The sequence below is a fragment of the Xenopus laevis genome, chromosome 8L, assembly GCF_017654675.1.
Source record: "Xenopus laevis strain J_2021 chromosome 8L, Xenopus_laevis_v10.1, whole genome shotgun sequence".
Classification (NCBI taxonomy): domain Eukaryota; kingdom Metazoa; phylum Chordata; class Amphibia; order Anura; family Pipidae; genus Xenopus; species Xenopus laevis.
In genome coordinates, this window is record NC_054385.1 from 3,973,715 (window position 1) to 3,997,398 (window position 23,684).

General features: G+C 37.5%; 1 protein-coding gene and 1 long non-coding RNA gene across 4 annotated transcripts in view; one reads left to right on the plus strand and one right to left on the minus strand.

Annotated features, from left to right (window-relative positions):
* Positions 1-23,684, plus strand: part of LOC121396856 — a 114,861-nt gene that overhangs the window by 54,074 nt on the left and 37,103 nt on the right. The window lies entirely within an intron of this gene.
* lhx3.L (LIM homeobox 3 L homeolog) overlaps positions 14,490-23,684 on the minus strand; it is a 13,942-nt gene continuing 4,747 nt past the window's right edge. Inside the window, exons 1-6 of one of the 3 annotated variants that reach the window (XM_018228703.2) lie at positions 23,187-23,684; positions 19,493-19,664; positions 18,220-18,419; positions 16,473-16,624; positions 16,119-16,290; positions 14,490-15,610 (exon numbers count right to left, since the gene is read on the minus strand). The exon at positions 23,187-23,684 is cut by the window's right edge and continues 88 nt beyond it. In XM_018228703.2, coding sequence (XP_018084192.1) covers positions 15,192-15,610; positions 16,119-16,290; positions 16,473-16,624; positions 18,220-18,419; positions 19,493-19,664; positions 23,187-23,280 — 1,209 coding nt within the window. In that variant the 5' untranslated portion in view covers positions 23,281-23,684 and the 3' untranslated portion in view covers positions 14,490-15,191. 3 annotated transcript variants of the gene reach the window in all.

The following is a 23,684-nucleotide window of genomic DNA, read 5'->3' on the forward strand; positions in this document are numbered from 1 at the left end:
ACTTTTAGAGCATTTAAGATTTTTTTACCACTAGGTAATGTGTGGAATAAATTTTAGAGGTTTCTTTTTTGTGTGTTTTTTTTTTTTTTGGATCATTCAGCGTAATTTTCCGTTTGTACTTATTTTATTTGGATTTTTTTTAATAAATGTCATGACGTTCGCAGTTTTAGAGAAAGTGAGTTCAGTTGTAGTCTCAAAAACATCTAAAACCACCAAAATCCATCCTTTCAAAAATAGTCCTCTAAGTTCTGTTAAGCAAACTATTACGTTCTTCTTCGCTAAAGCCTGTTGTATTAGATCTTTTGTACATAAACAGTCAGCATACTGACCTTTTTTTATACCAACTTTTAAACTATTTATTAAAAAGTCTTGACGCCTAAATCTACCCAGGTATATAAATCTTTTTTTTCTATATTCTTCTTTTCGAATGCGTACATTTTGACAATATATTTTTTACATAATTCAAATTTAAGGACACCTTGCTCATAATTGATTGTGCCATCCAGCCAACACGTACTTCTTATCAATAACTCGTGCAACTTTAAGTGATTTTCTTTTTAATTAATATGTAGTATGGATTGTATGCACCGTATCTTGTTCATGTCAATACAGTTACATTGGAGAAAATTAGTCTTTATCGCTAACGAGGAAGGTTCAAAGTTTGCTTTATTGACCTGAAAACCTACAAGGTCAAAGTGATATTACACTGAAACTGTATTATTTTTTATAAGGTCTGATATTTTAAAATAATTTTCTTTTATCACATCAAATAATAATTTCTGATTAAACTATTCATTAAATAAAAGTAAATTTCAAACTAATATTTATCTTCGGTCATTAACAGATATCAGCAAATGAAGTAAACTTTATTATTTTATTATCTTGCCCCATAAAGCACATTTATTTAGCAGTGGAATTGCCTTTCTGTGTAAATAACATCAATGAGGTGGAAAGGTAATTTATAAAATGTACAGACAGTATTAGTTGTTTTCGTTAGGTTCCTCAGTGGAGTGCCCAACCCCATGCTACAGAACAAAGAATATAAATAGGTACCCCACCCACCGTCTTAAACAAAACATCCTACAAAAATGGACGTGGTGTTTTAGGGGAATTATGGTTCAGGGAAAGCATTGATTGAGAGGTATTTTACTTGTTGCAGTAAAATGCCACTAGTGCAGTGGGAAAACAACAGTATTAGAGATTTTAACAAACGTAATTACTGGCCTTAACCCTACTCTTTGTTTCCAATAATGACTGTTTATTTCTCAACAGGACTTTTATTGCCCTTCAGACCTCCAGGGTTGAAAAGGTTTCATTTAGAGTGGCTTTGCCCGTTTTCTTGAACACCAGAAACATAGAGGGTGTTATTTACTAAAACTCGAATTTATCTCATCTTTATTAAACTAAGCATCCACGATTTTAATGTAGAAAATAACTCTAAAAATACAATGCAGGAAAAGGCTCAATATAATCTAGCGAAAACTCTAATCATATGAATTTATTTTAAAAAAGTTCATTACATAAGCATATGTTTTGATAGTAATGTTAAATTTGTATAAACTGTATGTGGTATTCCCACCCCAACCTTGAATTTAGCATATAAAAAGTTTTGGGAGCTGATGTGGAGTTTTTTTCTTGGCTTCTGTCTCGCTCATTTGTCTTACATTAACCTTTCCTCTTTTTTTTAATGTTTCTTTTCTACTTGAAAAGTGGTCAGGTCAAAAGGGATCATGACTGGACCCTCTTCAGTTGGACAGGGAACAATTGTAGGTCATAACCCCTCATCTACTCTGAACATTCTTCCTAGCAGGTGGTCTGAGAAGGGTCTGTTAAGAGACGTGTGCCTGTATGTGGTTCATTGTGTGTATGCAAATGTAAACCAGACACAGGGATGTATTCAAGAGCCGTTTTGTCCAAGACAAGTGTTTTCATAGATTAGGAGCTTAAGTCTTGAAGCCTCGTCCAGTATCTTTGGCCATGTGTCACTTTTGTTTTCTGATTCTTCTGGTGCTGGGATGTTCAGAGTTGATTGTGGACCTCATCCCTTTATTTGAATTACAGTTAAACAGATCAGACTTAACACTTTTTTTCTCCTTTATTAGTTGTGTCCACTTGACTGCAAAAATAATGAATGTAGACTTTACAGCAGGGGTCCTCAACCAGTGGCTTGCCAACCCTTGACTTTTTGAATTCTTTGAATTGGAGGCAAGTTTTGTTTTCATAAAACCCAATTTTATTGCCAAACAGAGGCCCCTGTAGGCTGCCAGTCCACATAGGAGCTACTAAATAGCCAATACAGCCATTATTTGGCATCACCATGCTTGTGTTGCTCCCCAACTCTCTTTACATTTGAATGTGATTAATGGGTAAAAGAGGTTGGAGACTCCTACTTTACAGTAACCTATAATTGCCCCAATTAATATGGCAGTGGATGTGTTCGGAATTGCTATTTATCAGGAAGAGGGCAAGTACATGTCCTTCTTTCCGCCCCCTAACTTAAGTTTCATTCCCTGGTATTTTTAAATGTCTCTGTTCCTTTTTTAGTGAATAGTACTGTCTCTATTTTTGCAGATGATACTAAATTGTGCAGAACTATAGGTTCCATGCAGGATGCTGCCACTTTGCACAGTGATTGGTCTAAATTGGAAAACTGGGCAGCAAACTGGAAAATGAGGTTCAATGTTGATAAATGCAGGTTATGCACTTTGGCAGAAATAATATAAATGCAAGTTATACACTAAATGGCAGTGTGTTGTTTGGGTTGTTGGGGTTGTTTTCTCTGGAAAAAAGGTGCTTGCGAGGGGACATGATTAGACTTTACAAGTACATTAGAGGACATTATAGACAAATAGCAGGGGACCTTTTTACCCATAAAGAAAATCACCAGAGGCCTCCCCTTCAGACTAGAAGAAAAGAAGTTTCATTTAAAGGAACAGAGTAGGGGGTTCATCACAGTCAGGACAGTGAGGTTGGGGAATGCACTGCCGGGTGATGTTGTGATGATGATTCAGTTAATGACTATAAGAGGGACTTGGATGATTTCTTGGACAGACATAATATCAAAGGCTATTGTGATACTTAACTCTATAGTTAGTATAGATATGGGTATATATCATTTATGTGACAGTACGAGGGGTGTGTGTATGGGGCTGAGTTTTCATTTGGAGGGGTTGAACTTTATGGACTTTGGTTTTTTTCAACCCGATTTAACTATGTAAGTACAGTATATTAAAAAATGGTGTAAAATCCAGCAAAAAGTAAAATCAGGGAAATGTATTATGCATAATATATACTGTAGGTGGGACCACAAAACAACAATGTAAAATGAGGGAAAACTTAAAATAAATGGATGTAAAATTGAGGTTCCACTGTAAAGGGCAGAAGCCACACACACTGATCTCTTTATTTCTTTTAAAGTTGGTTATTATTGTTCAAAAGCCACTAGCAGATGCTTCCGCAAAACTATGATTTGTATTTAACATAAGGCCTTATTTAGTTTGCCCATTTCTCCCAAGAAATTAAATAAAATATACATTTCAACCACATTGTGTTAAAATTCATTCGAATCCCAAGAGCTGTTCTGACCTTTTCCAATACACGAGGAGGGAATGATGAGAAAGTAAAACGGGTCAGCAATCTGGATGGAAGATGGTCAGCATTTGCTTTACGTAGCCGGGATGCAATAGGAGGAGATAACCTTTCTCAGCTGTCATTAGCTGGCTCATAAATTATCTTATTCCACAGTGGGGACAAAAACATTCCCTTTGGTGGGTAATTTGAAATATGTCAAGTTTAGCTACATATTACAGAACCAGACAGAAACTTAAGTCAGAATTACCCACAGCAACTACATGTATTCATTCCACGTAACAATTGTTTGGTGGCAAAACTTTGCAGTTTCATCTTATACATGTTTCTTTTGTCCTTAATTTTTTTGCCTTTTTGTCTCCCCTCTAAGTGCTTTGTAAGTGTACTAGATATAAAGTGAGTTTGCCCCTTAGTGCTCTTGCACTTCTGCCAGGGGTCATATTAAATGACCCAATAGCTTTTTGCCCCAAAAATTGTCAACACCGATTTTCTATTGCAGGATTTAAGTGTATTCAGGATGATCATAGTAACCCACCCTAAACGTACTTTTTGGTAGAAAAAGTACGTTTAGGGTACTTATATATATATATATATATATATATATATATATATATATATATATAGTCAAATACAAGAGTCCTCTGCACTCAACCCATTATCAATATATTTAAGACAGCGACATTTTGTGCATACTGCTACTAAAAAATGCCTTACCCTTTAAACAAAACAGGGATTGTTTGTCCATATATTGCAATATATTTAAGCTGGCCAACTACGTCAAAGTCATCCCATATCTGGCCAGTCCTATGCTCAATTTTATCTGATTCATTAAGAATTATTATTATTTTATATATATATATAAAATTTCTGCAGATAAAGCCTCAAAGTGAGGTCCTACTGGTGGTCTTTCTAGTGCTAGACGGTTGTTCCATTGCTTTGATTGTTGTACAGCTTTTAATAACGGGAAAAAACTGGAACTGAATTTGGAGAAAAGTTTTTTCTCCTCGAATTGATTCACGTCCATGAACATGACTGAATTGAATCTGGCCTTTTCTCTGTTTTATTCAATTTATGTTACCGAGCACTGAATTTCCTTGCCTTGTTGCATTACATGTCCATATTCTCTTCCATCCTGTCACGGCCGGCACTCGATACCAGAACAAATGCCAAGTACCCTGGTCTCGGCTCGGCTTCACCAGTAGTGTGACCACCGTTGGGCTTCGGGAGGAGCCCTCAGCTTACTTGGGTGCCACCTGGACTTAACAAGGGGTGCAAGGCGAGATGTTCTGGCTGGCGAAGGGGCACGGCTGTTAGCAGAGTCTTTTGGGCCGAAGGTCACGGTACAAATGGAGCAGGCAAGAGAATCGTCAGACAGGCAAGGTCGAGGCAGGCAGATATCAAGAATCGTCAGGCAGGCAAGGGTCAAACCGGGTTGTCAATCAAGGGGTTAAGCAGGAAGAGTTGTAGTAGGCAGGCGGGGGTCAGGATACAGAATGCAGAATAGTCAGGAACAGGCTGGGTCAAACATGGGTAATCAAACGGACTAGATACAGAACAGATCAGACGCACAAGGCTCAGGAACCACTAGAAACAAGTTCTATCACGGGCACTGGCTGGGAGTATGAATGGGCCTTAAATACTTTCAAATTTCGTGCCAAAACGTGCGCAAATGCGCACTGGCGTAATCACACCAGCGCGCCTGTACCTTTAAGAGGCGCGCAGGCGCGCGCGCCCTAAGAAACCAAGATGGTGCCAGCACTGGAGGCAGGAGAAGGAGCGTGGCGGCGTGGCGGCCGTCCACGCCGCCGCACCACTAGACCACCAGGTATTTTTATTACACATCCCCTTAAATGTCATTAAATCACTGTATATCTCACTTAATCCTGTTGGCGGGTAAAGTAGCACTTTGCCTAAGATACCTTAAATATCATCACCAATTAATATATTAGGCAATAGCACAGATCTGTGAGTGGGACTTCCACTTACCTTTCCTTCCTCTGACAACATTTATTAATATTAACTTATAGTGCTAGTGTTGAACTCCTAAGGTTCCTTCTCAGCCATAAGCACTATTACTGTAACCCACTAAAGTTCATTCTTTGCCATAAGTACTATTATTATGAATCCCAAGGTTCTTCTTAGCCATAAGTACTATTAATATGAACACCCAAGATTCCTCCTTTAACCTTAGTGCTATTAATATAAACTAACCCTAAGTACTATTAATATAAACCCCAAACGTTCCTTCTTAGACATAAGAAAAGTAGTATGAATATGAACTTCCAAGGTTCCTCCTTAACCCTAAGAACTATTAATATAAACCCCCAAAGTTTCTTCTTAGACATAAGTAAGTAGCATTAATATGAACCTCCAAGGTTCCTCCTTAACCCTAAGTACTATTAATATAAACCCCCAAAGTTCCTTTTTAGGCATAAGTAAGTAGTATCAATATGAACCAACAAGGTTCTTCCTTAGCCCTAAATATTTTTAATATAAATCCCCAAAGTTCCTTCTTAGTCACGAGTAAGTACTATTAATATGAACCTCTAGAAGTTCCTTTTTTTTGGCATAAATAAATAACATCAATATGAACCTCCAAGCCCTTAGCCCTAAGTACTATGAATATAAACCCCCAAGGTTCCTTCTTAGCCATGAGTAAGTACTATTAATATGAACCCATGAAGTTCCTTCTGAGCTATAAGACAATACGATAAAAAGACCTGCAAGGTTCCATCTTAGCCATAAGTAAATCAATTCATATTGGCCCACCAAGGTTCCTTCTTAGCCATAAGTAAGCACTAATAATATGAGCCCCAAGGTTTCTTCTCAGACACACATGCAGTAGGTTTTAATGGGAATCCCCCAGGGCCCTTATGGTGGCAGCAATTTATTAGAAACCCTAAATCTGTTTATGGAGCATGAGCAAAGCAGCATCTAACATGAAACTAAACAAGTGCTCCCCGAAACCATCTGGAAAGATTGGTAGTTACAAAATAATTACATCGCCTGCCTCTGTTGCCCTTTGGTGTACATGAATTAGACACGTGCCTTGCGATAGCCCACAATAATATTGTCAACCAATTCTGATGCTTTTTATTGGGGAGGGGGGTTAAGCGGAAAACATTTTCAGGCAGCCAGCGGGGCACGCTTGATAAATCACATCTGGATGCCTCTTCTTTCAGAGTCCCTGACAACCTAGGATTGACGACATGCAGGGGCAGGCTGATGTCAGGCACTCCTAATGAAAACCATCCCATTTAACACTCTCCACTACCAGCTGCCAACAGACTTAATCTACTGGCATATGGACAAGGCTGTGTTAATCTCTACAAGGTCATTAACAAGAAGACTCAAATTTACATATGAGGCAGCAGATGTGGTTCCCCTCTAGTTACTGGGATGACACACAGCCAGGCCAATAAAGGTTGGGGACATAATGAAACTCTACTGAACCCAACAGTATACCAAAAATCTCTTCTCCCTATTTATCTATACACTTACATTCCTTTCCCCTCCACTTCTGGTTTAAATCGAGTCATGGATTATTTCATATATAAAGCTGATGGGAGATCGTTATCTACTCCAGGATGTTTATCCATCAGGTACATGCCAATGATCTAGTCAAGTTGGCGTTTGCAGTAACATTTTAGCAGGTTGAATACGTCGTAATGAAAATAACTAGAGATATCTTCTTACATGAGGCGCTTACATTTCGGCAACAATTTTAGAAACACTTGTTTTATAACATAGAAGCATTAAACTCCACATACGATAAATCATCCACACGTATAATAATAAGACATATTTCCAGAGACATACAGTATCCGCTGGGGCTTCCCATAAACCCTACAGAAATGGTCACTGCGCTGGATATTGCCTTTCTTTGTTCTCTATCCTGTGTAGAGGTGGCGTAGAAATAAATGGCATGTTGGTGACTTCATAAAGAGACTTGCCATTAGTTTATGGGACCTCCAGTAGCCTCCTTCTCTTTGTAAGGGATCTAATGTAATGAACGGTTATTTGTTATCATAAACATATTGTATCTTGACTAATCTGTGTCTAGGCTTTTGCATTTATAGCAGATTTTAACCTTAAGCACTGTCTGCGGCTGATACAGCAGCTGCCATACGTAAAATTGTCTAGGAAATATGTTGGGAAGGGGGGGGGGTGGAGAATATTAATCGCTCTAAGCGACTGCACCCCTGGACTGAGAACCAATTCATTATACGGTTATGAATGGTCTGCTTTTATGGCACCATTTCTACTTACTAACAGCTAAATATGTGTTTAAAAATATATATTTTTTATGTAGATCACATATAGGGTATCCTCCAGCTGACCCTAAAAAGGAATTACTCATGTGAATGAGTCCTGCAAAGTAATTTTTCTAGAGGATAAAGATAGAAACACCTTCTACGGGCCTGGGTACCCTACCGCACCCCTAGTCGTTACACCACTGTAACAGAAGTGATGAAAAATCCATATATATATATATCTTCATCTATCTATCTATCCATCATCTATCTATCTATCTATCTATCTATCTATCTATCTATCTATCTATCTATCTATCTATCTATCTATCATTATCTATCTATCTATCTATCTATCTATCTATCTATCTATCTATCTATGATTGATAGTAATGGCCATTCTTTGTGCTGATTCCCAGAGGTACATTAAACAGAGCTAAACTTAAGTATCTTGTCTCTGCTTAAATTATGCGCTCCTATTTCAAGAAAGCTCTCTGGGAATGGCACCAGACCTAGGCTTATTTTATTTGCCTCAAACTGCATGGATCTAGTTCATCAGACCCACTTCCGACCCACCAATCAATGATCCGTCTCAGCCCGGTTAACCCGCACTTCAGCATCTTTGCCAGGCTATCTGAACCAGCCCAAGTATCCAAATCCCCCATTCCCAAACACATTGCATGGTACCAGAAGTGACATCACTAAAACTAGAAGTGATGTCACATCTCAGCAGAGAGAAAAATTCCATCATTATTTTTTAACCCATGTGTAAATAAATCCACATGGTAAATCAATGTTTTTAAAACGGCTCTGCTTTATAAAGCGCTACACATTGTTTTCCAACTATATCGTAACTATATCTTCCCTAAAATGATGAAATTATGGGGTTTTTTCTAATTATAACATACTTCCTCTGGAGATTTCCTCTAGAGCAACATTTCCAAATAAATTTGACGTATGTAATAAAATAGAAAACAGGAAGACATACTTTATTAAAATTAAATGTGCAATGTATGTTACATTGAATTATAAAATTAATAATTATTTTATCAAGTCACTATTTCATACCATTAACTACTGAACAATTTAGAATTATACTACCTATCATTAATAATTTGCTGCATTTCAGCTCAGCTAGGCAAATTCATTCTCCTTACAAAGAGTCCTCTTCTGATCTCCCATGGGCACAATTGAATAGCCATACTATAAAAACACTCATTACAGCATATTCCCTTGATATACTTTGTTCCACTGGAACTAGATACAAGTGATTTCAAATTTAATTTAGATATTTCAATGACTGGTGTACCAGCTGGAAAACTGGCAAGCTAAATGTGGTCTTCAAATACCCTCATGCCCCCCCCCGGGACACTGGCATATGCACTCCGATGTAATATATTTCAATCTTATATTTCACAGTTCATCCAGGTTATGGATCATAGGCATAATAGTATATATAGTATAGTTCTATATAATCCATATCTAGCCTTATTGAGGGTAAACTCCTTTGACCTGTGGTATCCTATGTATGAATCCAGGCAGTGAGCTTAAATCAAGCTTACCTACTGCTTTTACTAGTGGGGTAATTGGAACCTATTGCCCCCGCCACAGCTATTTTGCACATATAAAATCTGTCTATGGGGGCAGAATGTCAGCTCTGGAGAGCTCTGTTTAAAAAGCTTTGTTACGATAAAACAACCAACCACAAGTAATTGTAGTTACTTTTTATTCAAGACATTAAAGATTTATTTGTACTGGTCCGAGGAACTGGCAGTTTCCTGGTAAGTCAATATGACTTGCAGAAATTGAAAGTTTTCTTAACGGGGTGATTCACTTGCATTACAATAAACCTTTCAAATAGCAGTCTCCCCCCCTCGGAAACCACCAGCTGATGTGTCTTCACCGTTTAAAGCCTCCAGAGGGGAGAATAAAAAAAATGGCATCACTGTTTTCCCTCGAGGGTCTTGCATTTTGTCGCTTCATTAAGCACTAAATGGTTACATTAGACCTAACAGCTCTTCTGAGATGTAGCTGTCGGCAATGATTTACTGGGATCCATCTGACTAGGGTATTATCAAGCCTCCCTTGTAGAACTGAGCCTCTCCTTGTGCAGGTGAACTGTATTTAGATGGAGGGTCTAACATATATATCTCCCTGTTTAGCTTTCGATGAGAACTCGCTTTTCATGTTAAAGGAGAAGGAAACCCCCAGGGCGCTAAACCCCTCCCCCCCTCCCCTGTGCTGCCCCTCCTCCCCCCTGGCCTACCTGTCCCCCTGGGCAAATGCCCCTAACTTTTTACTCACCCCTCTGCGCAGGTCCTGTCCACGGAGTACGCAGTCGCCATCTTCTCCCACGCGCGTCTTCTTCCTGCTCTGATCGGCGTTTTCTGGCGCATGCGCAGTAGGAACAGGTACCGGTACGGCTCTACTGCGCATGCACCGAATGTCACGAAGTTTTCCGATTTCACTTCGTGACATTCGGCGCATGCGCAGTAGAGCCGTACCGGTACCTGTTCCTACTGCGCATGCGCCAGAAAACGCCGATCAGAGCAGGAAGAAGACGCGCGTGGGAGAAGATGGCGACTGCGTACTCCGTGGACAGGACCTGCGCAGAGGGGTGAGTAAAAAGTTAGGGGCATTTGCCCAGGGGGACAGGTAGGCCAGGGGGGAGGAGGGAGGGGGGGCAGCACAGGGGAGGGGGGAGGGGTTTAGCGCCCTGGGGGTTTCCTTCTCCTTTAAGGTCCAGTAATACACATATTTGTCTGCCCATTTTCTCTCAATTCATTTTCAACTCACTATAAAACTGTTAAAGGAATTCAAACTTATTTGTGGTATCATTGTAGACATAAGTATGTTCTCTGTAGTATTATTGGTTGTGTCCTTTAGCCCAGCCAGTAGGTTTTAAAGGTTTGATGAACCCTTCATTGGAAAAAAAAAAAATTCCTAAATATTGGTTAGTTGTCCAGGGTGCTGACCAAAAGTTTATTTGTATAGTGGAAAATATTTGTTTGTGGATCTAAATTGAGTGTAATAACAAGACCATTACAACAAAAGGACAGATTTTACTCAATGTTGTATTGTTTATGTTTCTGCCAGTGTAACAAAGAGCTTAATCTCTGTACAAGGCAATGCCACAAAATTAATCAGTGGAACAGAATATTGAATTTGCAACACTCATTAAAGCAAAAGAAATAGCAAATGAAGCAAAAAGAGTTTCTATTCAAAAACCTTTGTTGTCCAAGACTTAGCCCCAACTTTTTTTGCCTTTTGATAAAACACATTAAATAAAGTCAAAGTGTCCATCCAGTTCAAGTTAAACGCGAATATCTCAAAGGGCAACATTCAGTTACAGACATAAGTAATTAGAAATGTTGCTCGTTGCAGTAACTCAATCGAAGCCATGTTTGAAAAGCTTGTCTGTGACTGGCAATGTCATTTGCCGGGTGCCCCTAATGTACACAGAGTATCTTAGATTACAATGGATGCTGTAACCAGAGCCATGTTTCAGGAAAAGAAATTTGAACCTTAACAAGACAGACAGTGGACTTGAGAATCATGGGGTTCAACTGGAGGTCTAGCACTATTTAAGTTTAGCTAACACTATTGTCCCTGAAAATTAGTTATACAGAAAGGCCCCTGGAATCAAAATCTATGGAGCACCATTGTTTTTTGGCCTACACTGGGCCTGCCAGATTAGTTGCCTTTAGAAAGTGACTATTTATTAGGAAAATGGGTTTGTACATGGGATTAGCAACATTTAGAGCACGTCACTCAGCAATGTTGTCTGCTTTTCCACTTAGCATCATGTTACCCACTTGCGAAAGAAAGAAATTTCATCTTACGCCTCATCCTTCAGCTGAAATAATTTGATTATTCCAATGAAATTGTGTGAGCGGTAGAATAAAAGAATAATAATAATAGCAAAATAATTATATTTGAGGTTTGGAATTAACCCAAGTCCAAAAATCTACCGGGCCTTTCCAGAACTTGAAATGTCCCTGTACAATGATTTGAAAATACACAAATATATATATAGTTTAAAATAAAAGAGAATTTGTCCATTTTTAGACTTTTTAAAAAAACGTTTACCAGTTATGTAACAATTGACAGAAATCATATTTCACAAATATGTTTCAACACTATTGATATTTCAGTATTTCAAAATTTTGGATGATTACGGCCTAATTAGAAATAATTTTACAATTGAATTTTTGCTGCAAGTTTATTCTACACTAGTGTTGGCAAAAACTGTCATGCGGAAATAACTTGATCGCACTAAAATCTAAATCTACTATTTATATTCAATAAGTCTCAAGTTTTAAAATAGCTTGAGGTTTGAAAATTTACCTCCCATTGACTTTCACAAAAGTCAGCTTTTTGTTGCTAAGTTTTCCCCCCCGCAAAACAGAGAAAAATCGTGATCGCTCGAACTAACTCAAACAAATTTTATATCTGCTTGATAAATCTCAAAAATTTCATTTCAGAAAACTCTTATTCAAACTCTTATTTCAGCATATTGTTTCAGAATCAGGAGAATTGTTTCACAAGATTTGTCAAGATTTATAAACGACTGCCTGAAAGGATCATTGATTGGTGGATAAGCCCATGACAGATATCTAGAGGAGTTGGAGAGATAAAAAATTGCTGAGATACTGTAAACAAAACCATTGCACTAGTAGGATATGTAGACGTAAGACTTTAAGGCACTGTGTAAGCTTTTCCATCCATGACCATTATTTTGTTGGTGATCACAAGATACTGATAGGGCAAGTTTGTATCCCTAACTGAAATCTGAAGAAGTATCACCCTGATATTCATTGGGCAAGTTTGAAAATCCCACTGGGGTGAACTGCTGCTGTGAGTAGACTCCTCTTCCAGTTAGGCTAAATAGGGCCCTATTGTGATCTAGTCACTGGTCCAGGGCCCAATAATTGTTTGAGCCCCAGTAAGCCCACCAATTGGACAAAGATCCTCTAATTTTGGATATCTTTCCAAACAAGATAATATATTATAGAGGGTGCGTAATGATCAGCTGAAAAATGTGGTACTCTGATAGGTACAAATCAGAACGTAGTAATATACATTATAGAATATTATAAACACAAACTAGAAAATATCCACACAGGGAGGAGCCATCCTAAACTCCTCATTGCAATTGCCATCCTGCCCAGTCCACGAATACAGTATGTAAGGATGTTACCTTCCAGAATCCAAGCACATTGGGAACAATTTAGTAAAATGCCATGACACTTATCAAGATATGTGAATAAAAAAAACAGAAAATAACGCTGAACGATGCACCTGAAAACCTCTAAACCTCTAAAAATTCAAGGTTTTTAGACAATTCTTAGTGAAAATAAATTTGAGAACCCCTAAAAGTCAGAGTTGACTTAAAACAGTCCAATAGGATCCGGGCGGCTCCCTTTGACTTCTATAGGATCTTGACAACTTTTACCTGGCAAAGTTTTGTATTAGAGGTGTTTGTCGTTATTACACTTAAAAGGGGGTTATTTATTAATCCAAAAAACTCGAAAAAATAGACATTTTTTTAAATTATAAAATCCGAATTTTAAGTGAAAAACAAACTAGAAATTTTCAAAATTTATTATACCGAGGATGGAAAAAGTCAGAATCCGAAAATACTCCATCTCAGACCTGCGGACGTTGTATATAAGTCAATGGGAAAGGACCCTATTTGGAAGTTTCTGTGGTCTACTATTTCTGGCTTTTCGAGCAAAAATCTGTAAAATTCTGACTTTTCAGGAAAATGCCTGAAAAAAAACGTAACATTTGGATTTTCATTCGATTTTATCGAGGTTTTTACCCAAACCAAAAAATTTTGCTTTTTTTAACAATAAATAAGGTACAATTGTCGATTCTAGTTTGGTTGAACTTTTTTGTTTTAAATATTCAGAAAATTTGGAATTTTGATAAATTAGGCCCCCAATATATCTTAACTTTAAAAAAAAAAAATAGGAAAAACACTAGATTAATGGAATGAAGTGAAATTTGCTGGTAAATGGGTCCCTCGGGGTATGTTCTTTTAGTATTAAGCAGATAGAAGAATGCAGCCTATCCAGAGAATCGTGGAAGGGATGTCATGTCACTCCACTACAGTACAAAGACATCACAATGAGTGTGAACCAGAGCACACAAAGCTTCAAGGAAGAGGTCTTGGTACATATCCAGATCTTTAAGCCAAATCGTTGGCATGCAACATTAGGTTGTAGGCAAAATGCATCACTAAAAGAGAAATAATTAATAATATCCAAAAAAAGCATATCTTTGTACCACCATATTTGAAGCGCCTTTGTATCTATAAAGAGTATAAAGTCGGGTTATTATACAAGAACACTTTGAAACGGCATCTGATGACTTCAAAAGATTCTGGGTTTGCTTCAGACGACAATATATATTTCAATTGTCACAGACCGGCTCTTTATGGATCTCTTAAATGGCATTCAATAAATAAGCTGTTAAATGATCTCTGGTTAGTAAATTTAGCCAGACAGAATCAGGATTTTAGCTGACAAATTTATTTTACTTTTCGAAGTGTTTGATCATTAAAGAGAGAATAAATTAAACACATTGACATACACATATTCTACCGTATTCAGCTCACGAATAAAAATTTACATACTGATTTTCTGATTCCAATAAAACCGTGTCTGTTTTATTTACTGTTTCGAGATGAGTGACGTTAAAAGATACAACAGAAATATTAAAAAAAAAAACGACAGTATAAAGTTTTTTCTTAAAAAAAGTGTTAAAGATTTTAAATGAGATAAATATTGATTTATACCAACAACAGAAAAAAATACATTTAAATATGGATACAGGTTTTTGGCAACAGACTTTAAGTGCAATTGCAAAATGCTTCTCTACTGCAGACGTGTTAGACTTCAGACTACATTTTTAAACGATGATTATCCAATTTAAAGGCAGTCCATATCAATTTTGAGAAGAAATGGGGTAAACCGTGATTTCTAAATTAGTCTACAGCTTCTCTTTGATGGGAACGGAAAAATCAAGTGAAGAACGGTCTGGTGGTATCGGTATAGATCTGGTCAGTAGCATACAACACAAGTAAAAACATGTAATTAGAAGACTTTCACTCGCAGTTCCATTTTAGGATTAAGTTCTCTTAACACAATGTAGGGAGGCATTAGCAAAACTGAGTACAATCTAGGTAATAAGCAATGGGTGAAGATGTCTCATGTCCATTTCTCAAAATCACTGTATTATCTGTGCCTTTGCAACTCGTTCTCCTGGTGTTTGTCGTCTGTTTTAGCAAAATATTTCCATCTGCCTTTAATGCTCAAAATGTATGGCGCGTCAGATGAGTCTTTATCAAAACTGAGTGTGGTCAACCTCATCCAACCAAGAGGCCGGGCTTACAGGAAAATCTGGATATCCACCACTGCTACCGGTGGAAAGGTCAGAACTTGGTCCGTTTACCCCTATTACTCTCATTGTTGGGGCAACTCCTTGTCCTCCTTGACCAATTATTCCCAACCCAGTGTCTGGGAATGCCAAGTTTGAGAGCAAAGACTGGTGACCTGGCATTGACTGTAGTGATGCAGGGGACTGAGGGATTCCATATGGACTGTTTGACCTCAGATTGTGATATTGATCCTGAGTGGGGATTCCACCATGTTCTAGGGAAAAAGGACCATTGCTTCCAGCTTGTCTGCCCAAAACAGGAGATGAATCGTTCAAGCTGTTATAAATCCCGTTGGAGTGATTCATTTCAGACATAGAGGGTTCATCTGTAATAGAAACGTAGTTCATTGGTTTATTAGGTTTTTAATGAGGTATGCCAAGATCATGTATTTTTATATGAATGGACAAGCTCAGACAAATTGTGGGTTTGGGACCCTGGACAGGCTGGGTGTGTGTGTGCATGGTTGAATAGACTGGACGGTGGATATAGCATAGGTTGGATACATAAGATGAAGTTCAATTGAAAGGTCAATCTATAGGTTTAGAGGTGATGTCATTTATGAATTAAAGGTATGCTTCAGTTTAGGATTTGACTCAATTTGTTCAAGATTCAAATTCAGCCAGGACTAATGGAAACCTCTTTCATGGGATGAATACATATTTGAGTGGGTAGATAGAAGATAAACCAAGGGTGCATAGATAGTTTGGTTGGTCAGTACATGGGTGGGAAATATATGGATACCTGGGTGGGTAAATAGATTGGAGATTGATATGTAATATACATATAGTCCCGTGTGCACCTGGGAATGGTTGGGCAAAACAAAGGACTGTTACCTGTGAATGAAACTTCAGCATCACTATCAGGACCTTCCTCCTGGATACTATCTTTGTCAGATTTAGAATTCCCCCTCGATCTTTTCATGTTTCTGAAATACTGGCCCCATCTCTGCCTTCCAGCATCTTTCTTTAGTCTCTTTTCTTTCGCTCGTCTGTTCTGGAACCAGACCTTTTGGACATAGAAATATTTATTTGAAACATTGATTCGTAGGCACAGTGGATAATGCTGGTCTATGTGAGCACTAAATATTGAGCCAGGGAGGCCAGACTTAGACCTTACAGTTGGACTGGAGATTTGTAAAATGCTTTTCATGGCATAAGCAAACACAGAATACGAATGATGCTGCTTACCTGTACCACCCTCATATCCAAGCCAGTCTCAGAGGAAAGCTGCTCTCGGACATGTCTGGCAGGTTTTGGAGAGTTGTTATAGGCATTTTTCAGAGTTTCCAACTGTTTTGCAGTGATTGTGGTTCTTGGCCTCTTTGCAGTCGATTCTGCCTCTGTGATGTAAGCCAGCATAAAAAACCATTGTCAACAACTTAATGCAAACAAACCCTCTCAGAAACAGATCCTACAGTTATTGCTCATGCCTTCACCCACCGGACCCAGCTCTTAAAAAAACATTGCATCTTTAAAACATTTTTTCCTCCCCTCCGAAACACACACATGTACTTTGACACTGGATGCTTTGTGTTTGGGCACAAAATTGTTGGGCTGAAGCCCTAAATAAATTGGGAATATCACCCTAACAGAGGGCGGTTACCTTTGTTACTTTTACACCAAGTAATCATTGTTTCAGAGAGATGCCATAGGGAACAGTGCTCCAGGCTGGTGACAGTTTTCAACAAACAGTTAAATGGGAAAAATGCAATGCAATTGCTGCAGTGAAATGATAATGGTTGTATGGAGCAGTATCGCGTATAACCAGAGTGCCCATACTTTACTAATACTTTACTACTTTTAGGGGCAAATTCATTAAGGGTCGAATTTCGAGGGGTTAAATCCCTCGAAATTCGACTGGGGAATAGAATCGAATAGGCAATTCGGGCGAATTTACGCGCTGGCGAATAGTCGAATTAGCGAATATTCGCCAGGCGAATAGGCGCTCGATCGAAGATTCGATCGAAGGATTTTCATTCGATCGAATGCCTTTTTATTCGATCAAAAACTTGGAAAACAAGCCTATGGGACTTTCCCATAGGCTTTTAAAGCAATTCGGTAGGTTTTAGGTGGCGAAGTAGGCAGTCGAAGTATTTTTAAAAGAGACAGTACTTCGACTATCGAATGGGCAAATAGTCGCAGCGTTTTTGCGCTCGATCCAGTACTTTGACTGTCGAATGGCGAATAGTCGCAGCGTTTTTGCGCTCGATCTATTCGAATCATTCTACTCAGGCGAATTTACACCAATTCGATAGTAGAGGAGCACAAAAATTCGACGTTTTTTTACTTCGAATCCTTCACTCGAAGTTAGTGAATCGGCCCCTTAGTGATGGTTTCCCATTATGATCTACATCCATAAAAGCATTGTTAGCATTCTGTTCCATGGATAATATAACGTAAATATCATATTGATGTTTGAGAGAATTTATATTGCTATATTTAACAAATAACTATTTCTATGCAATTGTAACATAATAAATATCTGGATGAAAAGCATGAAATAGGAGGGCGATTCAGACAAGCTGTGTCTTGAGATCTACTGATCACCAGCTAAATGTCTACTGGTAGATCCCGATCTACCTTTTGGGCCCCCCTGGCGTAGAATATAGAGCAGCAAGTTTCAGGTAAAGTAGGAAACAGTACAACGGGTCACAGGTAATTCTGCAAACAATAATGGGTGAACAGGTGTACAGAACAGAATAATAAGGAACAAGGTTCAGCTTGAAGGTGGGAAAACAAGATTCAAGGAGAAAGTTGAAAAGAGCATTGAAGCAAGATGGCAGCAGTGGTAGGGTTGCAGAAAACAATAAAGCAGGCAGCATGGATCAGCACATTAATGACCGGGGAACAATACAGCAGAGAGTAAATTATATGCTCATGGGAGTAAATTGCAAAATAGTGTATCAGGTTGCCGCAACAGTTACGGCTTTTGTACCTCTCTGTTTTGCTGTCTCGTAATCTGCCTTGCACACCAGCCTGCTGTCCTCCATGAGGTAGAACTCATCCCCAGTGGCCAGCTGCCTTTTGCATACAATGCAAGCAAAGCAGTGAAGATGATACACAAACTCCTGGGCTCTCCTCACCACCTGGGTGGGGGGGATTCCTTGTTGGCAGGCTGCACATTTGGTCCCAAATCTCCTAGTAGAGAGAAGTGAATTAGACGAGGAAACACACGGATCTGCATTGGCATTGCTGGATATTTAAGTATATAGTCCTAAACACACTGTATCCTTGCCCTATCAATACTTTTAAAATAAAATTCTCAAAATGACTGAAAAATAGCATTACCAACAACTAGGGCTGTAGCGATTCTAAAATGTTTAAATTCAGATTTTTAAGAATCTTCCACATAAGATTTGGCCAGATCTTCATTTGGATATTCGGTTCCATTTTTTGTTGTACGTAGATGATTTTGTTCATCTACGTACTCCTGGATTTGCTGCATCCCTACTGGATACTATAAAATATTTACAACAAAGGAAGGCCCATATATGAGAAGTGCTGCCTTCAAAAGTCATTCCTTGGTAATGCTAAGCAAGGATTTGTACTCATTTCTTGATAGAAGCCACTATTCACTGCTGTCGATTAATAATAATAATAATAAAGAGTTCACGTTTTTTTAACTCAAAAAATATCAAGAAGGGAGAACATTAGGGAGAAGAAGAGAAATGTAAAACTGAGAGAGTAGAGATAGTTACAATTATTATGAGATTGTACACTCCTGATTAAATGATATCATATTTCTATATGATAAAACACAAACGTAGCTGCCCAACTTGAACTACTGCTTTAATGAGAGTCTTTGGAATTTGAGGGAATATGCATTATTGCACCAGAAAGCTTGGGTTTATTTCAAACTTAGAATTTACCGAAGCAGAGGATCTTTTATACTGTAGGTGTTATTATAACTCAACATACAGGTGTTTTGGAAAGGACATATTTTACCTACCTACCCATCATTTTGTTTTTTAATTAAGCCTCAGGCGTTTATCTCCAACCGCTCATCTATCTCTTTAGATCCTTCATAATAAATAGAATGTGCAGATAACAGTGATCTGTATAGATGGTAGCACCCACCTGCACCTTATTTTCGAGATTTGATGTCGAGCAAAGTCTCCCTGCCAACCAGTTATGGCATAGAGTGTAGAACATGGAGCAGACTGCATTTAAACCAAGCATTTTCGAATCCAGTTCTTTACGATACTTACTTAAAAAAGTCGTCTTTGCAGTACACACTGTCCCCTCGGCTGAAACATTTCTCTGCCAGTTGGATCTGACAGTCGTTACATTTTAAGCATTTGCTGTGCCAGTGCCTGTCGAGAACCTTTAGGATGAAACGATCTACAATGTGCTGATTGCAGCCTGCACACTGAGGGATTTCTGCAACAAACAAAAACATCACGGCATTTGAATTTGTTTTCTACCCCACAAATACATTTCTACAGTCACCTGTTCATTTTAAGATCAAAAGTACCTTCTTATCTGCCTCTCTGTCCTGAAATTAATATATATATATAATATTTAGGATATAAATTTGGGATAAAGCTTGTATGATATATTACGATATAAAAAGAAATTACAACAAATTATATAAATAAAATCCAAATCATGAATGATATTCTGATAATCAGAATTAAAATACATATATGCAGAAATTTATATTTTTTTAGGATGGCATCAAAGAAGCCCTTCATAGCTTTAAAACCATTTATACTGAATATTTCTTAACTCGTACAGAATAATTCAGAAAGAAGAAATACTGCTAATAATAAGCTTCATTTTTCTATAAAATTTATCCCTATTGAAAGCTATTAATTATAGCTGCTGTAAAAAAAAAAATGAAATTTGTTGTGTGTAGAAAAACTGCAAAATATAGCATACATTTTTGATCTATAATAACATTTAACATTTTTTTTAAAATAAAAATTTTAAATGAATGTTAACATTTTTGTTTGTGTGACACAAGTTAATATTTAATTTGTTGTCCTTTGCCAGCCAACTGAAAAGGTAAATAATGAGAAAATAAATAATTTTTTAGTTTATAGAAATTGCAGTATGTTTTTTTTTTTTTAATTTAAACTAGTTTAAAATCAGAATGAGCCAAAAAGTGAGTTTAAATACACTCAATAAATAAAAACGAAAACATTTAAAGCACTTTCTGGTCAGGCAACTAGATACTGGTTCAAATTAGAGGTAAAATAGTAACACACACACATACACACTAAATAATACAAAGACCACAAGCAAAAGTCCCTTTAAAGCACATTTTTCTGCGACCCCTCTTTTAAAGAAGAAAAACTGAGCTTTTTTTTGGGGGGGAATACATATCAAACAGGGGTTAGATTAGAAATTGAACTTGCCAGAGAAGATGATGTCCCAAGGTAGACAGCCCATTGTCCCTTACTTCAAAGAAAGAAATATCCAGGTTTTTTTATGGAGAGACACAACTGCTAGAGGCTTGCATCCCCCAAATAACCAAGCAATATCACATTATATTCTTTCTCATCCTCCATGACTAATCCAGTCTACTTCCCAGACAACACCCAAACCTTCCAATTAAAATCAGACCTCCTTCCAGGAAAGCCATTATGTGCAAAGGTCCTTACGTTGCATCTTGACCTTCTGTAAATTAGTAGATCTCTTGCCGGCTCCTCCATAGTATTAGCAGGTCAGTGTGGGGAGGGAGAGGGGCAGTTACCAAAATAACACACGCATCTCCTCCTACTTGAATCACTTCCTCATAAGGTACAAATTCAGGTGATATAAGGGGACACATCATTTCCTCACCCTCAGTGTAATTTTATTTAATTACGACAAAGTCAACAATTTGTGTTACACCTTGTAATTAACTTGCGTGCAGGACCACACAGACAGAGCAGGACAATCCCCCCCTCTGGCATCCGCATTCATTATGGGTGCTATTGTTATCTGGATCGGGTGCTTTAAAACCGGAAGCAAGTTCCAATGGAATTGCGGAATATAGAAAAGATCACAGGATGATACACTTTATGAAAACTGCAAATTTAAATGAAACTAGCAAATAAAATATTTACTGTAGCTTTCAAGAAATCCGTTTTCGAACCAGCAATAATGATAAACTCATGACAATACCTGGTAAAACAATAAAAGCAGGGGAATTCTATTCAATGGGTTTAAATAGAGCAGGAAAATCCAAAATCAGTCACAGAGCTGGAGCTTTTTTTTTTTTTTTCGCTTAATTTCTTGGTTTAGGCAAAAATTTTTGCACAAATTTCATCGCTTCTTAAATTGTTCTGGATTGTTTCTGCATTTTTAAAAGAAAAACAGCGATTGTTATTATTCAGCAAAACCCCGTCTCAGAGAAAGTCTTACTCTCATATTAAAGGGAAGGTTAGTTTTGCAGAGGAAACACATTATGTTCTGCTTGTTAATAATCTTTAACCCAAATTATTTCTTCCTTTTTAGTATAACGTTGTAATCGGTTTGGTAAGAGGAAAGTGAGCTTACATTCACTGAATTCAGACGGGCTAAAAGCTTTGTACTGGTTATTTAAATATTAATCTTCCTGACGATTCCTGCTCTTCCAAGTGACTTATGTCTTTTGTTGATGGGACGCTGATCATTTAATAAGAAAAACCAAAAGAATTTTTTAGTTTTTCAAATGTTCTTTTTTTTGCAATCAAGCATTTTTAAAAACAAAGTCACCTTTTCAGTTAAAATTGAGAAAATGAATTATGAACATTTAGTTAATGCTGCAAAGTATCAAAGGTTCATTTAACATTATTTTTATAAATTAGTAATTATAATCCTAATATGGAGAACTAGCATGTGATGACGTGTTTGACAAATACAGTGAATACTTCTTAAACCAAGAACATTCTATTTTATTTAGCCACATACCCGTTCGATGGCAACTTCAGAGTAATCCGATTCGAAATAATTACAAATGTCATTTTAGACAGGGCAAAAATGTTACTTTTAGCAGTCGATGCTATAGACTTTGCTAAACGCAATTTATTATTTAAAAGGATTTTATTTACCTAAGCCTACAAAATATTTTTAAATCAAGAGCCGAGAAGTCTTAAAATTCAACTTAAAACATAATTTTAAGAAGAAAAAAGTGTAAATATCTTTTTTTTTGTACAAAATAATATTATTTGTCATTTTGTTATAGGTGTACAGTGATTTTAAGGACCCGGAAACAATGACATTTTCTAAATATTTGTTAGAAAAAAATAAATTGTATACGAGTGAAATGAAATCACAGCATAATATCGATTACGTTCTAGTTCCTCAACACCAACAGAAAATAATTTACAAAAATTTAAGATACATACATATGACATAACAGTAGTTTCCAAATGAAATAATACTAACAGTTGCTGACATTTTATCCCTTATAAATCAGTCGCATTTTTCATCAGCAGATAGAATTTTAAAATAGAGAAATAGAAATATATTAAATTCTTAGGGGAAAAGGAGTTCCTATAATGATTGCAGTTATTCTTAAAATAATAACGTTTTTCGATGTATATTAAATAACTGTGTATTTATCAGTATATTTATATATATATATATATATATTTTTTAAATGTTGTTTTGCTGGCGAGTATGTTTATATATGTTTAATTCATATGAGGAACTCTCTTTCTCTCTCTCTCGATCTCTTTCATTCTCTCCATCTCTCTAGATATATAAACAAACATATAGTATATGCTTTCAGGGGCATAAATATTAATACACATAGGAAGGTTCCACACAATACAAGGAAATGTATCCTGTACCGGTATGAAATAGGACACGTGAGATTGATTTACAAATAGGGCCCCTTACATTTGCTTGTACAGTGGAAGGATGAAAGTTTTCAGGGCGATATATTGATGATATATACACATAGCAATGGGGGATCAGTGAGAGCGTTACCTTTTCGCAGATCCTCGTTCTGTGCCAGCAATGCAAACAGCATATCGGTGTTGGCTGATTCCTTGCCTGTAGCTAGTTCCTTTAAAGTATCCATCTTGCAACCCCCCAGTGTCCCTAAAATCTGGGAAATGGGCTACCCCCCCACCTGCAAATAACTGGAGAAAGCTACTCCCTGGAAGATATTTTAGCCTTGTTGTCTTCCTGGGCAAGTCCTTGTGTGTATAAGTTTGCAATGCACTGGGAGTGGTGGCCAGTGCTGGTGCAGGCTCCTGACTGGTTGTATTGGGAGGTTAGTGGATGCTGTGCACTTGCAAATGCAGAATAGGGGAGTAGCATGGATATGAGAGCAGGCGGTAGCCCTGGTGACAGGGAGCTCCTACTGTACTAGGATTGAATATCATCAGAGATCTGCTGCTCCCACCACTCAGCCCCACTCTGGGGGCAACAATATGGCAATGGGGCTATCTGTCATTTTTATGTGGGCTGGAAAAATACATG